The following is a 16,790-nucleotide window of genomic DNA, read 5'->3' as shown; positions in this document are numbered from 1 at the left end:
GCAACCCCCGCAGCAGGCTGCAAATAGATGAGACGCTGGAAGCCGGAGGCGCCGGCCGAGGGTGCAGGCGGCCAAGCCAAGACCCGCCTGGAAGGGACGGTGAGAGGCGGGCAGGCGGAAGGAAGGTCCGGGAACGGAGGCCACGCCCTGGGTGCTGCCCTCCACCACTGCCCCATTTTTCCTCTCTCTCTCGTTCCCCCCACCAAACAGGTCTTTTTTGCATGGCAAACTCTGCTCACGTCTAAAGGGAGCATTGCTTCTCTTGTGCTTCCTACTTCGCTGGGCCCCTCTGCTTTTTATGCCACACTGTTTGCACTCCGCTAAACTTCCCTCAGCTTCCCCATCCATCCTTCTGCCCGCTTTTCATTCAAATAATAAATAGGTTGTAGCCTCTGCTTTCCCCTCCCCTCTCCCAGTTCATCCCAGATCAATACAGGTTAAGTAGTTTTTCAGCCACCAACCCTCAGCCACCAGGCACTTTCTTTGGTCCTGGAACATGTCTTAGCACAGCTCCCTCTTGTGTGTTTATCTCGGGGCCATTTTTGTGACACTGCTCCAAAGCTTAGTGTGAGCCTCACACTCTCCAGTCCCTCTCTGACCACAAATTGCCAAAGTCAAGGTGGCACTCCGAAACGGATATTATTCTTCCCACTGCCATTTTATCTGGTTTGACATCCTGCCAAAGAGCAGCAGTTGATGGAAGAGCTAGGTTTGTTGCACCAGGCTTGAGATGGCACCGTGCTTGACTTAAATGCATCTTCCCATGTTTCCGTTTCTGCAACATGGTGCTTGGTGATCCTTAGGGTTAAACTGATTAGGAAAAGTGCCTGATTTCTTGCCACCTTCCCAGTGGGAACCCTGTGTTCTTTCCATGCAGGCATAATTCAGAGTCCCTAATAACACTGAGGTCTCTTTGGGGGTGGGGGGAGCAGCAAAGCTACATGGTTTCTGAGCCTGAAAGCCTGTTTTTGGATCAGCTGTGGTCAGAGCCGTGGAGGGGCTCTGTATTCCTTTCATTGCTACAGCATCAAAGCCTTGGATGAAACAAGTGGAGATCATTTGGATGCCTCCCTTCCACTGCTTGGCCTTCTATGCCTCTAGGAGGTATTGTGAGGTCATAAGTGGGTTCTAGGTGTGTCCCATAGAAAACTGTCCCCAGAGTCTGTACAGATTTACAGCCTAGTGGGAGATGGAAACCTGGAACCTTCTACAGTAGTGTATCACTATCTGTCTCACAGCAAGCCCAAGGAAAATCAACTGCCTCTTTCATTCAGATTCCCCTCTGCCATCCAGGCTCAACATTGCCTTTGGGGTGTTTTCCCCCCCATCCTTGACATTTTTAAATTGATGTTGGTGGTTCCCCCTTCTTTCTAAAAAGCTCATTGCCTTTTGCAATCTTGTTCAGGCACATCTCTTTGCATTGACTGTACTCATAGGGAAATATTTTTCCCCCTAATGTTTACACTGCCAGCCAAAATGAGCCAGTTTCCAAGGACAGTTATATCTGAATACAACAGCTGCCTATAATTTACCTTTTTTATCACTTTGCTCCTGACATCCACAGAAGTGAGTAGGAACTTCATGCTCCAGAATTAATTTGACCTAGTGTGTACCTGCACACACACATACACCAAACAAGCCAGAGTTCATGGGTTTTCGCCATGGCCTCAGAAGCAGTGAAAGTGATTGTGCGTTGCCGCCCTTTGAATGAACGTGAAAAACAACTTGGCTGCAAGGTAGTAATTAATATGGACAGTGCCCGTGGTCAGTGCTTCATCCAGAACCCTGCAGCTGAAGGTGATCCTCCCAAACAATTTACCTTTGATGGGGCATATTACCTGAACCACAATACGGAACAGATCTACAATGAAATTGCCTACCCGGTGATAGAGGTGAGTGAAAGTGAGCAGATGTTTTTGTTGTTAAACAAATTAATTGCAGTGCATAAATATTGCAAACATAGGCAGATCATGGTAAATTGTGGCTGGATTAATATGATTTAAATTGGATCAATATGGTTAAGATTGATTGGCTGGGAACACCCAAAATCTTAAGCTATACCTATAGTTCAGAAATGACATTATATCTAATTCTACTCAATATACTTGACTATGCCAAGAATGGGGTAATGAATCAATTGTGTTAAAGTTTTCAATTAAAATGGTCCCTGGCTTGTTTTAGATTTAACTGAATTTCCCTGATCACCTCCTACCCAGCCATCTCCAAGAAAAAAAACCACATACATGAATAGTTACAAATAGTCTCCTTTAATTTCTGTTTCCATATAGAAATATGACTGCAAATGTTACTTTTTTACCCCCCTAGATTATCAGGTTTATTTTCCCTCACACTTTCTCATTCTTTCACTTCTTACTCCAATATAGAATTTTGGCCAGTACTGTATTGTTGAGGATAATGAGAATTCTAGTTCCAGGTTGAAGCAAGCTATGCTATTCTGCTTGTTCAAAATTGGTCAGTTGCAGAATTTACATGAAATTGGGTGATGTATTTCTGGAAGTCATTGAATACATTCCCTATTAATTTGCATCTTTGTTTTTGTTGACAATCGGGCTCAATGTTGGCCTCTCAAATTCCACTTCCAGATTCTACAGTATTTCTGTCTCTACAAGAGAGGCTCTTGAAACACTAGGACAAGTTTAGACAAGTTGAGTAAAGGTAATAACATTGATGTGGTGGTGCATCTTGGCACAAATGATTTGTCCCAGAGAAATGTCAATGTAGTAAAAAGAGATTTTCAATGTCTAAGTGTGGAGCTGGGTAAAATAGCAGATTCAGTGACTTTCTCAGAGGTGTTACCGGTTTGTGGCCAAGAGGATAAAACAACGTGTATCATAGAGTTTAATGTGTGGTTAAAGCAGTGGTGTAAAGCTGAAGGTTTTGGCTATGTAAGTCATGATGTCAGTAGGTGGTCTAATAGGGAGTTGTTTAAGACGGATGGTTTGCATCCATCATACAGAGGTACCCAGGTACTCGGTGAGGAATTCAGAACTTTTTTGGACAGGCATTTAAACTAGGTAAAGGGGACAGAGATGTAACTGATGTGGGTGATTTCTGTCCCCGACCAATGAGGATAAAGCAGTTTTTGGAAGCTTATGAAAAGGGAGCTGCAAATAAAATAGATGTAGTTGTTGATGATAAGGGGCAAACTAATAATGAAAATAATGTTCTTCGTGTAATGTGCACGAATGCTCGAAGCTTGAGCAACAAGCTCTGTGAATTAATGGCCATAATATCTAGAGATAATTTGGACCTGGTTGCCATAACTGAGACATGGTTTAAGGATTCTAATGAATGGGAAATATCCATACCAGGATATACACTGTGTAGGAAGGATGGAATAGAGAGAAGGGGATGTGGAGTAGCCATTTATGTTAAAGAAACTCTAAAAACAACACTAATTCAAAATACATGTCAAGATCTAGAGACCCTCTGGATTTGCATGCAAAATAAAGACGGTTCTGTCATTAGAATTGGGGTGATCTATAGGCCTCCAGGGCAATCCGAGGAATATGACAACAAGATGGTGGATGAAATTACCCAAATGGCAGTAAAGGGAGATATTGTGGTTATGGGTGATTTCAACATGCCTGATGTTGACTGGAATATCCCCAGTGCCCTTACATGCAAAAGTAAGAATATAGTAGAGGCCTTTACAGGAGCAGCTCTGGCACAGCTGGTTAAGACACCAACTAGAGGGGAGAATATTCTAGATTTAGTTTTTACGAATGGGAATTGGGTTTCAGATGTCAAGGTGGGAGAAAATTTAGGTTGCAGTGACCATCTATGTTTGTGGTTTGATGTAAAAACTCATTGTGAGCAATCCTATAATGCAACCAAAGTATTGGATTTCAGAAAAACAAATTTTAATGCAATGGGGGAATATTTAGATAATGAATTAAAGGGGAGGGATAAAATGGCAGGAGCGAGCACCCAGTGGACTGTATTTAAAAAGGCCATCTTAAAAGCCACTGGACTGTATGTAAGACAAATAACTAAAGGTAAAAGGAAGAAGAAACCGCTATGGTTTAGCAATGATGTAAGGACTATAGTCAATGAAAAAAAGGCTGCCTATAGGAGGTATAAAGAGTCTGGAAGTATAGCTGATAGGGAGGTGTATAAAATGAGACAGAAGGAGGCGAAACAGATAATATATGCTGCTAAAGCCTCAAAAGAGGAAGAAATTGCCAAATCTCTAAAGAAGGGGGATAAAACCTTCTTCAGATATATTAGTGATAAGAAGAAGAAAAACTGCGGCATCACGAAGCTTAGTACCGGGAAAAATACATGCATTAATGGGAATAAGGAGATCGCTGACCATTTCAATAGCTACTTCTGTTCAGTTTTCTCAAAAGACACCTTACAAAATAATACTATAGAGGGATATAGCATTGCCTCCAACTGTACGGATTCAGCTCCAGTGATCTTAGAAGCCGATGTCTTAGAAGAACTTGAACGATTAAAGATAAATAAGGCAATGGGTCCAGATGGCATCCACCCCAGAGTTCTTAAAGAACTCAGATCTGTCATTGCTACCCCCCTGACTGATTTGTTTAACCAATCCTTGTTAACAGGAGATGTTCCTGAGGATTGGAGAATGGCAAGTGTTGTGCCTATCCACAAGAAGGGCAGTAGAGAAGAAGCTGGTAACTACAGGCCAGTTAGCTTGACATCAGTTGTCATTAAAATGATGGAGACTCTACTGAAAAAGAGGATAAATCAGCACCTAAAAAAACAATAACTTATTGGACCCAAATCAGCATGGCTTTACTGAAGGCAAATCATGTCAGACTAATCTCATTGATTTCTTTGACTATGTCACAAAGGTGTTGGATGAAGGTGGTGCCGTGGATATTGCCTACCTGGACTTCAGCAAAGCCTTTGATACGGTTCCACATAAAGAGCTGATAGATAAATTAGTGAAGATTGGACTTAATCCCTGGATAGTTCAATGGATTTGCAGCTGGCTGAAGCATAGACACCAGAGGGTTGTTGTGAATGGCGAGTATTCTGAGCAGAGACAGGTTACAAGCGGTGTGCCACAAGGGTCTGTTCTGGGTCCTATTCTTTTTAATATGTTTGTGAGTGACATAGGGGAAGGTCTGGTAGGGAAGGTTTGCCTATTTGCCGATGACTCTAAAGTGTGCAATAGGGTTGATATTCCTGGAGGCGTCGGCAATATGGTAAATGATTTAGCTTTACTAGATAAATGGTCAAAGCAATGGAAACTGCAGTTTAATGTTTCCAAATGTAAAATAATGCACTTGGGGAAAAGGAATCCTCAATCTGACTATTGTATTGGCAGTTCTGTGTTAGCAAATACTTCAAAAGAAAAGGATTTAGGCGTAGTGATTTCTGACAGTCTCAAAATGGGTGAACAGTGCAGTCAGGCAGTAGGGAAAGCAAGTAGGATGCTTGGCTGCATAGCTAGAGGTATAACAAGCAGGAAGAGGGAGATTATGATCCCGCTATATAGAATGCTGGTGAGACCACATTTGGAATACTGTGTTCAGTTCTGGAGACCTCACCTACAAAAAGATATTGACAAAATTGAACGGGTCCAAAGACGGGCTACAAGAATGGTGGAAGGTCTTAAGTATAAAACGTATCAGGAAAGACTTAATGAACTCAATCTGTATAGTCTGGAGGACAGAAGGAAAAGGGGGGACATGATCGAAACATTTAAATATATTAAAGGGTTAAATAAGGTCCAGGAGGGAAGTGTTTTTAATAGGAAAGTGAACACAAGAACAAGGGGACACAATCTGAAGTTAGTTGGGGGAAAGATCAAAAGCAATGTGAGGAAATGTTATTTCACTGAAAGAGTAGTAGATGCTTGGAACAAACTTCCAGCAGACGTGGTTGGTAAATCCACAGTAACTGAATTTAAACATGCCTGGGATAAACATATATCCATCCTAAGATAAAATACAGAAAATAGTATAAGGGCAGACTAGATGGACCATGGGGTCTTTTTCTGCCGTCAGACTTCTATGTTTCTAAGTTTAGTGTCTAATTAGTTGCTAGAAAGAGGATCTAATAAGAGAGGACAGATAATGAGGTAGAAACAAGTCTAAATTGTTTATCCTTATTCTAATTGATCGATTTCTTCTTTTTCAGGGTGTTACAGAAGGCTATAATGGGACCATTTTTGCCTATGGGCAGACAGGCAGTGGGAAATCCTTTACCATGCAAGGGATTTTGGATCCACCTTCCCAGAAGGGTATCATTCCCAGAGCCTTTGAACATTTGTTTGAGAGTGTGCAGGTATATCACTGATGAAAAATGTACTAAAGAGTATCTCATTGCCGTTTAGACAACTGATTCTTCTATGTTTCTTCTTCCAGAAACTCCAATTCAACAACTTGTGTCCCTCATTAAGAAACTGGCTTATCTCAGCCATTATAGTTTAGCTGCTGTGGGTTCATGTGCTCTTATTTTCTCGTGGGTGTGCTGATTTCCATCACTGCATAACATTGAGAATCTATCAAATATACCACCTCTGATAGATAGGTTTACCAGTCTTTTACTGCAGAAACATTAAAGAGGGAACCTGAACAACACAAGCACAAGTTAATTTAGTTACATTTAAAATAATTTAATTTTATTAAACATGCTATTATTTATTAGTGATGTTCCCTATTGATGCTCATATAACGATGCTCAAATATGACTGAACTCATTCATGCAACAGAAAAGGCTCAAGATATAATACAATTCTCCCAAAGTCAACAGTGGCATTATGTGTTTGTATTTTTACTCATAACACATATGCATAATGACTTATAAATATGTTGAATGATATTTTGTGATAACACAAATTAAAAATAAGTCTCAAACCCTAATCATTACATAATGATGCACTTAAACAATAATAATCATTGTGTGATGATACACTTTAATAAGCAATTTTAGCTGTAACTTCTGACGATGTTTGCACAGGTCTTACTGAAAGTGCACTAACAAAGAATGCTATACTATGCTATATCTGTTTGTGTATAAGAAACCTTCCTGAAAGGTTTTGCTCCATGTTAGTTAACATGAAATATCCTCTTTAGATGTTGTTATCTGACATGTTTCCATACTTTATTCTCAGTGGGTGGTATTCTTTTTTATATTCAAAATTTTAAGGACAACATCTTGAGAGATTATGGATGAGTTTCAACTTATTAAGAAAATTCTTCCAATATATTTTTATGCCTTTCCAAATTTTTTTTTTTACTCTTTTATTTATACCTTTTCTTTGAAATTAGATTTTCTGCCTCAGGCATTTGGGGCTAGGCTTATAGGAGGATTCACAAAACAAAATAAATAATTAAAATCCTAGAAGCAAATGGTAACTAAAGGTACAATGATATTTTTCCAATTATAGCAAAAGATAAAAGCTCTAATAAATGAACTTCCTTCCTACAGTATATTTTTATAGTTCATATTGATGAAGCCATTCTGATTTTGTATTAGATATTGGGAGGTATGTATCTCCCAATAATACAACAGTTTTGTATTAGATATACAAAACGATATCAGCAGTTTTGAAGATTCCTTTAAAACATTTTTTTCCAAACTTATATGCCATTTTCTTGATATCTTGTGTGCGTGGTTGGAGATAGTTGGAGAACAACAATCTCAGATCCTATTAAAATAGGATCAAACTATGGGCTTATGGGAAATAAATCTCTCTGCCTCCACCAAATAAATTCTCAGACTGGAAATCTAAGAAATATTTTTTCCTTTTATTTTTTAATAGTGTGCAGAAAACACCAAGTTTTTGGTGAGAGCCTCTTACCTGGAGATCTATAATGAAGAAATCAGAGACCTCCTGGGTCCAAACACCAAGCAGAAACTGGAGGTGAGGACAACAGACTAACAGGGCAAGAACTTAGTATGAAGTAAGTCAAACAACCCAACAATGCCAGAAATTTAAGCTCTGACAATTCAGTGTCAGTAAAAGAAACTTTGTCAAGAATGCATGTTATACAATAATTTTTTTATTAGTGACATGAAATCAAAGATGAAACAGGTTAGCCAAATAATAACACGTTGAATTAAGCAATATATATATCAGGCTGATGAATTTCTCTGTTCTGAAGGGACAAATTCTTGAACGTTCTGGGCTCTGATATCTCTCCCCATCAGTTAAAATCAAGATGGACAAGATTTCTGCATTTCTATGTTGATGGATGTTTCCTTAGAATGGGGAAATGGTTAGCAAAGATTAAAAACTTGCTGATATGGATCAATTGACATGTTGGTTAGAGAAATTACAATATTTAAGTTTATTGCTGACTAGAAACCCCTTAAATTTAAACTTTTATGTAAAATAGAAAAAAATTAGCATGATTTAGATCAGTGGTCCCCAATCTTTTTTCCACCAGGGACCAGTTTCACCAAGACAATTTTTCTATGGCCCGGTGGGGGCAGAAAGGGGTGTGGTTGGGGGACGGGATTAAGCATGGGGGTGTAGCTTATCGTTCCACTGCCTCTCTTTCCTCCCCCCCTTTTAATTTTGCAGGGGAGCCGAGGTGACAGAGGGAGGAAGGCTAGGAGGGTATGGTTTCCTTTCCCCTCCCGTTCACTCGGGACCGCCGTTTGCCTCCAGCCGAGGCAGTCCATCTGAGGGAGAAAACTTTTGCTTGCTTGCTTCGTTCCTTCCATCAGTTTCAGAGGAACCCCCCCCCCCCCACCGCCTGCTCCGGCTGGGTTTGCAGCAAATAATCCCAGAGGTGGGGGAGGTGCCTCCACGGACACAGTTGCCTTCCTTTCCAATCGCTGCCTGCTTGGAGCGCTCACCACTGCCAGGTCCGGTAATTTTCTTGAAGCAAGGAATCCTTCCAAAAGAAAATTACCAGAGCTGGTGGTGGGGGCTTCATGGCCACACGCACACCCCTGGCTTCGCTCCCACCCAGGCCCCCGGGAAAGCCTAGCAAAAAAAGAGCTGCACAATGCCAAAGCCTTTCCGTCTGAGCTGCAGGCAGAGCGAGGGCTTTGCGAGGAGGAAATAGACCACTTTCGACGAGGGAAGAAAGACAGGAAAGGAAGCAAGCAAGCAAAAGTTTTCTCGGCCCGAGGCAAACAGCGGTCCCGAGTAAACAGGAGGGGAAAGAGACAGGAACAGCTTGGCACTCGCCAGCTCCACAGCAGCTGCTAACTCTGTGGACCGGTGCAACATGCCCCACGGCCCGGTACTGGTCCACGGCCCGGCGGTTGGGGACCCCTGATTTAGATGATTAGATGATATATAAAAAGAAGTCATGATGTAACTTAGAGAAAGAGGTAAATCTATAATTGTTCTTGTAACTACTGTAAAGAAGATCAGAAAACACTTTGTATCTTTTTTCTATTTTTCTTTCTTTCTTCCTTGCACTTTCTTTGATTTTTTCCTTTTCCTTACGTTATAGTTTGTATTAGTTTTTGCCTTTGTTTTTAAATGATTTAATAAACTTATAAAGGAGAATTTATCCCTTCAGATATTTAATAGCAGGGCATTCATTATACTATACTGTATTGTATATTCAAGATCTTCCTTCCTACACCTTGAGCCTCTACTGGCAGTGTGGAAGACTACTGTTATTTTTAACAGTTTGGTGACTTGCTTTGATTTCTCCTTCCTATTAAAAAAAAAAGTCAAAAAGTGCAGAGCTCATTCTTAGCTAGCCTGCTTGTTTGTCTTGTTGACTGAACAAGGGTGAAGGATTGGGGGATCTTTGTGTAGTTTCAAAGCTTTTCCCACCTTGAAAGTCTCAGCATTCAATTCCCATCCCAGAATCATGTGCTGGGCAGGTTCTGTAGTCTCCTGACCATGGCAATGCCATGAAGTTAAAGTGCCAAGCTTTGATAAAAATTGTGGAGTTATTGCTTGTTTGTTGGGGGCTTCCACATGAAACCCAGTAGTGTGGTATTGTGAAAACTGGATGCCCTTGGAGTATCTCTGCTAGAGCCCCTGGCTGCTTATGAGAGAATTGGTATTATCTTGCTTGGTTTGTGTGCCTTTTTATGTTATGCTTGAGCTAACAATAAAACACAAATCACTTTATTAACTTTGTGCTTATTGTATTCTGGATCCAAAATATCCAGTTGACTGAACACCTGGTTACTGCCCTAAAACTTGACAAAGCAGAGCTTCTGGCCATTTCTTAGTCTGTACAGTTCTCTGCAGCCTTCATTGTAATTGTTGACCCTCCTTGCAGCTGAAAGAGCATCCAGAGAAAGGGGTGTATGTGAAGGGTCTTTCACAGCACACCATCCATAGTATCGCCCAGTGTGAGCGCATCATGGAGACAGGCTGGAAAAACCGTGCAGTGGGCTACACCTTGATGAACAAAGACTCCTCACGTTCCCATTCTATCTTCACCATCAATATGGAAATCTACGTTGTAGGTAAAAATGAAATGTAGATGGGTAAGGAGGTGGGTTGGGATAGCAGTTTATTTATTTATTATTAATTTGAGTTCTGTGCTGACACACAGTTCTGGATCTGTGTCAGTGAATCAGGGAGAGAAGAATTTTTAAAAATCTAATTGCTCCACAATTGACCTGTGGAAGTTGTATAAAGGTTGAGCTGCCACAAGACTGTTTTCTTCTATGCAATAACAGCTGCCTATAAGGATATTACATAGTGGGACATATGACATATCTATCTATCTATCTATCTATCTATCTATCTATCTATCTATCTATCTATCTATCTATCTATCTATCTATCCATCCATCCATCCATCCATCCATCCATCCATCCATCCATCTAGCTAGCTTATCTAGCTATCTATCTAGCTATTTATTTAATTCGACTTCTATGCTGCCCAATCCCGAAGGACTCAGGGTGGCTTTCAACAATATAAAAATACAAAATACAATAAAAATAAGTCAAATGTAAATATTAAAACAATAAACCCCAGTTAAAACCCACAACTTAAACAATCCAATCAACACACACACATTCCATTCAATACAATTCGGCCATGACTGATGTAAATGTTCATGGCCCCCAGGCCTGCTGGCAAAGCCAGGTCTTTGCAGCCTTTCGGAAGGCCAGTAGGGTGGGAACAATACGAGCACTGGGCTGGGGGTGGTGGTGGTAAGAGTTGTTTCCATAGACCCGGGGCAGCTACAGAGAAGATAATCCCTGGAGATAATCCGTGGAGATTGATTACAAATCTTAAAACCCACAGAGAGGGGCGGCATACAAGTCAGATAGATAGAGATAGATAGATAGACAGATGGATGGATGGATGGATGGATGGATGGATGGATGGATTTATTTATTTATTTATTTATTTATTTATTTATTTATTTATGCTCCTGGTTCATAGATGATTGTGCAAAGCTGCTTCAAGACAAAAATTATTTTAAACACAGTTTGTTGAACAATTAGTAGAAACCTAATTCACATGCAATACAAAATCAAAATCACTTTGGCTGATGTGTGTTACCAAGGAAACTACATCATATTTTAACTTAACTTTTTGAAGCACAAGCTGTTCAGTTTGCCATTTCACACATCTGAGTTATTTTTAATTATATGTAACTTTTTTTAAAAATTGTTTAATGTTCATTTTTGTTCTGTACTTCCCAAAGTCACTGGTTGAGTTGAACGGCCCTGTAAATTTTTAAAGGAAATAAATAAAAACAAAAACATTTCCCTTATACATTTTAATGTAGAGGAACATTGTAATAGAGGAATGGAGTGTGCTAGTCCATTCAAGCATTTCATCACTTTATTATCATGTGATTTTTATTATAGGGTAGGGTGATCCACATGATTCAGTTTTTGAAATGCCTGAAAATCTGCTTTCTGAAACCTGAAATAAACAGAAATAATGTTCTTATAACTGGCAGAGGAAATCTGCATTCCTTACATTTTAGAGCAGCATTTCTGAGTCTGTCACCTGTTGGATGAGGTTGGATTGTAACAGATGAGCAAGCAACCTTATTGGCTGGGAAGTCTGGGAGATACAGTCCCAGGTACTCTGAATAACGTCAGTGAGGTGAAGGCTTTAATGTACAATTTATGAGTTACTTTCTCTTTCAAGAACTTTGATCAACCCAGATTCACTTTTTTTATGCAGATGAGAGAGGTCAGGATCATCTGAGGGCTTCAAAACTCAATCTGGTAGACCTTGCGGGGAGTGAGAGGCAATCCAAAACTGGAGCTGTTGGTGAGCGCCTCAAAGAAGCCACCAAAATCAACCTGTCTCTCTCAGCCCTTGGCAATGTGATCTCAGCCCTGGCAGATGGAAGATGTAGGCATGTCCCTTACCGAGACTCCAAACTAACTCGAGTGCTGCAGGATTCTCTAGGAGGTAACACCAAGACTCTTATGGTGGCATGCTTGTCTCCTGCTGACAACAATTATGATGAGACTCTTAGCAGTTTGCGTTACGCCCACCGAGCCAAGAATATCCGCAACAAGCCTCGCATCAATGAGGACCCTAAAGATGCTCTCCTGAGGGAGTACCAGGACGAGATCAAGCACTTGAAAGCTATCTTGGCTCAGCAGATAAACCTGAATAACTTACAAGGTAGGACCCATTTAGCTGGGTGATGGTGCAGTTGCTTTAAAATACTGATGGTGTCGTTTAGTTTGGGTAATGAAATATCTGCAAACAAGGAACCAAGCTCAGAAAGTACCAAGGACCCGTTTGCTTGAAAAACAGTTTATCTGCTTCAATAATGACAGTCATTGCATTATTATAAAGGGGCGAGGCCACCCACTTTTCCATTAGTTGTCTGACAAGTGAAAGGGAAAATTAAGAATATGTTCACACAAGTTGCATTCAATGATTAGAGATGCAGGGGCTCCAAAATGGAAAACATTTGTGAAGGAATAAGAAGACTGGGTATATTTTCTTATTTATTTCCAAGGACATTTTTTCTTAATTGTTCTGTTTTGAATGATATAGAATGTGTGTCACTTGTAAAGAAGCCTCAGATTCCTTGATATCTCCAAGGAAAAGATCAAATCAAATGATATTATCCTGATCTTGCCACTCTAACAACAGAAAGCTAATTCAACAAATTTCATCGAATCAGCATTTAGACTCTGCTATACAAAGATCTTTATATATTGATAAATCCCAATTTTTGGAATACAGTTCAGTAATACCTTAGCTTGTTCCACCTTTTACTTTTTCCAAAGAAACTACTGTAGTTCACCCTAGTAATAACATCTAACCAAGAAAGAATTACCAGTGAGGGTAATCTTATCATGTGTACTACAGTTCCTTTGTGTTTATTGCATCTCAAGCATGGAAAGGATAATAGCTGATTTCTTCTTTTAACATACTTTGGGGAATCTAATAAACTTCCAAAAGTGTTTTTGCTGACTTTTTTGATGGATGCCCTTAATGCTGGGAAACCATTTTTCCATTATGCATGGAAATACTTCTAAATTCTGGGAAATCATGCTTTTCCCTCAAATTGTGATTACAAAATCTAGATTGGCTGCGACAGTTAAATACAACTATATATTTCCCACGCTAAAATAATGAGAGAAACAAAATGTTGAAAGGTCATCTATCTGAAGTTAATGTGGACAGTATCCAACTCTTAGAAATGATGGTAGTTTCAATCATTATAAAATAATTAGTGGAATAATCTTGCTGCCAGGACCATTTTCAAGCCATCTTGGGTTTATTTTATTTATTATATTTGTCAAACAAGTACTGTATAGAGTTATATTTTGTATTAGCATAACAAAGTATAAAGAAGTGATAAAAAGGATAATAGGACAGAAGGACAGGGATGATAGGTACAATAGTGCACTTACGCACGCCTCTTACAGACCTCTTAGAAAAGGGGAGAGGTCAACAGTAGATAATTTAAGGTTGAAGATTTTGGGGTTGGGAGAAGAAACAACAGAGTTAGATAGTGAGTTCCAGGCATTATCTGCATTGTGTGATTACCTGGTTGCCAAAATGGACCAGCAACCATTTCTTCAGTCAAACCCAGACAATGTCACGCTATGCTTACCTTCTCCCATTGCAAATTTGACCTCTTGAAGTGGGATTTTTTCCCCCCTGAAGTTTTACAGTATTCCATTTCCCTATATAGTATTTTGAATGCTCCTGGCCATTCTACTTGCTTACGAGATAGCCCCAGCCTCAGATTAATTAACAAAATTAAGAATGCCCTCTCTACCTTGGGGTCAGGACCCCTTTGGGGGTCGAATGACCATTTCACAGGGGTCGCCTAAGACCATGGGAAAAGACAAATTTCCAGTGGTGTTAGCAACTAAAGCTTCTTTTCTGGCATCTTGGAACATATTTTTACAATCCAACCAATCAGGCGTTTACAGGGGGATGTCCCTCTGACTTCGTGCCAATCAGCTTAAAGATCTGTTGGAAGAATTGGCGCTAAACTTATAGTTGGGAATCACCACAAGATGAGGAACTGTATTAAGGGGTCGCAGCATTAGAAAGGTTGAGAACCACTGTTCTAGAGTTATTTTTACAAGGAATGTAGCACAAAGGTTAGAATGCTTGCCTTCTGAATAGAAACTTACTAAGTCAAAACTGAGCAGAAACCTAAAAATAAACTTACTATTTTTCTTTGGGTCATCTTTCTCCCATGCTTTAATTTTTTAAATAAATTCATGAGTACATCATTTCATTCTTTTTAAAAATTCACTACAACTCATGGGGGGGAAATGTAACATTTGCTTAAAGCAAATTTCTGCCAAGTTTCAAACAACCACCCAATTAAATATAAAGTCCGCGGAAGCCGCCCCGAGTCCGCGGAGAGGGGCGGCATACAAATCTGAATAATAAATAAATAAATAAAGTGTTTATAATCATTGTGCCATTACAGTCATCTTGATAGCTGTAAAACTCTAAAAACTATGAAGAGAACAACAGGGCAATAAAAATGAATTTTAGTTTTTGTTGATTGTTCTCCTTACACATATGTACAATGCCTTTAATTCTCACTATTCAGACAGATATAAAAACATATACTGGTATGACCTAGAATACTTGCTCTCAGAAAGTACTGTAAATTGATTGGTCACTGCTTTCCTGAAACCGAAAAGTGGGATGGAAGAGCAGCAGAAGAATTGTGGAGTAGGAGGATGTAGCAACCTGCCATCCAGGCTCAATTCCTTGCAAACTGCTGCTCAGGTGTTTCAGTGTCAAGTCAGGATGAGCACAGGACAGGAGCAACTGAAGGGTTGGTCCCTATCCTGTAATGTGTATAAGCCTCTAAGACATGCTGCTTTTTATTTACAGTATTTCCTTCCTTCCTTAGTGGAATATCCTCACTTGTTACCTTCTGAAGCTGTTCAACATGAGGACAAGCTAGAATTTGCTCCTGGGTTCCAGCAAAATATTGAGAAAGAGAAGCAATTAATCCGAGAAGTAAGTTGGCCATGTCCAGGAGTTGGTTCTAACTTATCTCACCACCTGTTTGCTTCTTCCCGCTCTGCGTGGCTGTGTTGCACAGGCGTATGCATGCTTTGTGCGTGCCCATGTTCAGTACATAAAATCTAGCTTCTGCATATGCGCAGAAACAGAAAACAGCTTTTGTGCATGCGCAGAATCCAAAAACAAGATGGCGGCCCCATAGGCCCCATCAAGAGAGCTGGTTCGGCGATGTGGCCAGCTGATGATCGCTCCCGGTTTGGCGAGTGGGGGGAAATTCCTGATACCAGTTCTACAGAACTGGTCCAAACTGGGAGCAACCCACCTCAGGCTATGTCCTGTGAATACTGGTACAGGAAGAAAATTTTATGCTGAGTTTTTCCTCAATCTGATCTTCTAGGTCAGTGATGGCGAACGTATAGCACGGGTGCCACAGGTGGCACGCGGAGCCATATCTGCTGGCATGTGAGCTGTTGCCCAAGCTCAGCTCCAACATGTATGTGTGTGCCGGCCAGCTGATTTTTGGCTCACACAGAGACTCTGGGAGGGCATTTTTGGCTTCTGGAGGGTCTCCAGGGGGGTGGGGGAGGGCTTTTTTACCCTCCCTCGGCTCCAGGGAAATGAGCGAAACACGAAAAACGAGCCTACTGGACTCACCAGAAGTTGGGAAACAGGCCGTTTCTGGCCTCCAGTGGCCTCCAGGGGGGCAGGGGAAGCTGTTTTTGCCTTCCTCAGGCATTGAATTATAGGTGTGGGCACTCTTGCATGTGTGCACACATGCTCTATGGGCACCCGAGGAAAAAAGGTTCACCATCAACCTTCTAGGTTAATTTAAAACATACGCTCTAGCCAGCATGGCAGATTGAGAGTTTTCCTAGTACAGATTGCATGTTAACTGACTTTTAGGGAATAACAAACTCACCCAACTGGGAAGCTGAATCATGAGGCTTTTTCCATTTGAAAACACATATTTTGAATTGATTCATTAAAGAGGGGTGTGGGTGTGCATGAGGCTTCTACATGAGCCTGAAAAAAAAGATCCTGCTACTTTAGGAGTTACTCAATTTTTTTGAGGGGGGTAGCCTAAAGATAAAAGTCATAGTGTTAATATATTTCCCTGGAAAACAATTGTCTTTTAGATCTCAGCCATCTGTTTTTGTTTGTGAACGTCAAGATGTGGCATTTTGAGAAAACAAGAGGCACAACCAAGAAGGAAGAGGCTTCTGAAAGATTGTTCACTGTTTATTTATTTTTTGACCATTTTAACATAATTAAGGCATTTTGATGCTATCATGTTTCCCCAAAAATAAGACAAGGTCTTATTTAGTTTTGATTCCCGAAATATGGCCTTGGCCTTATTATCGGGGGGGGGGGGGGGGGGATGGGGCAGGGCAGGCCATGAGACATGCATGTTACCGG

General features: G+C 40.5%; 1 protein-coding gene across 3 annotated transcripts in view; it reads left to right on the top strand.

Annotated features, from left to right (window-relative positions):
• The first annotated feature begins 26 nt into the window (after nucleotides 1-26).
• Nucleotides 27-16,790, top strand: part of KIF17 (kinesin family member 17) — a 35,293-nt gene continuing 18,529 nt past the window's right edge. Inside the window, exons 1-6 of one of the 3 annotated variants that reach the window (XM_070741457.1) lie at nucleotides 27-1,892; nucleotides 6,139-6,285; nucleotides 7,766-7,867; nucleotides 10,206-10,395; nucleotides 12,084-12,536; nucleotides 15,259-15,368. In XM_070741457.1, coding sequence (XP_070597558.1) covers nucleotides 1,662-1,892; nucleotides 6,139-6,285; nucleotides 7,766-7,867; nucleotides 10,206-10,395; nucleotides 12,084-12,536; nucleotides 15,259-15,368 — 1,233 coding nt within the window. In that variant the 5' untranslated portion in view covers nucleotides 27-1,661. The remainder of the gene's footprint in view (nucleotides 1,893-6,138; nucleotides 6,286-7,765; nucleotides 7,868-10,205; nucleotides 10,396-12,083; nucleotides 12,537-15,258; nucleotides 15,369-16,790) is intronic. The other 2 variants (XM_070741458.1, XM_070741459.1) reach the window with 2 other exon arrangements.

The sequence above is a fragment of the Erythrolamprus reginae genome, chromosome 2 (assembly GCF_031021105.1).
Source record: "Erythrolamprus reginae isolate rEryReg1 chromosome 2, rEryReg1.hap1, whole genome shotgun sequence".
Taxonomy (NCBI): Eukaryota; Metazoa; Chordata; class Lepidosauria; order Squamata; family Dipsadidae; genus Erythrolamprus; species Erythrolamprus reginae.
This window is presented reverse-complemented; position numbering and strand designations above follow the sequence as displayed.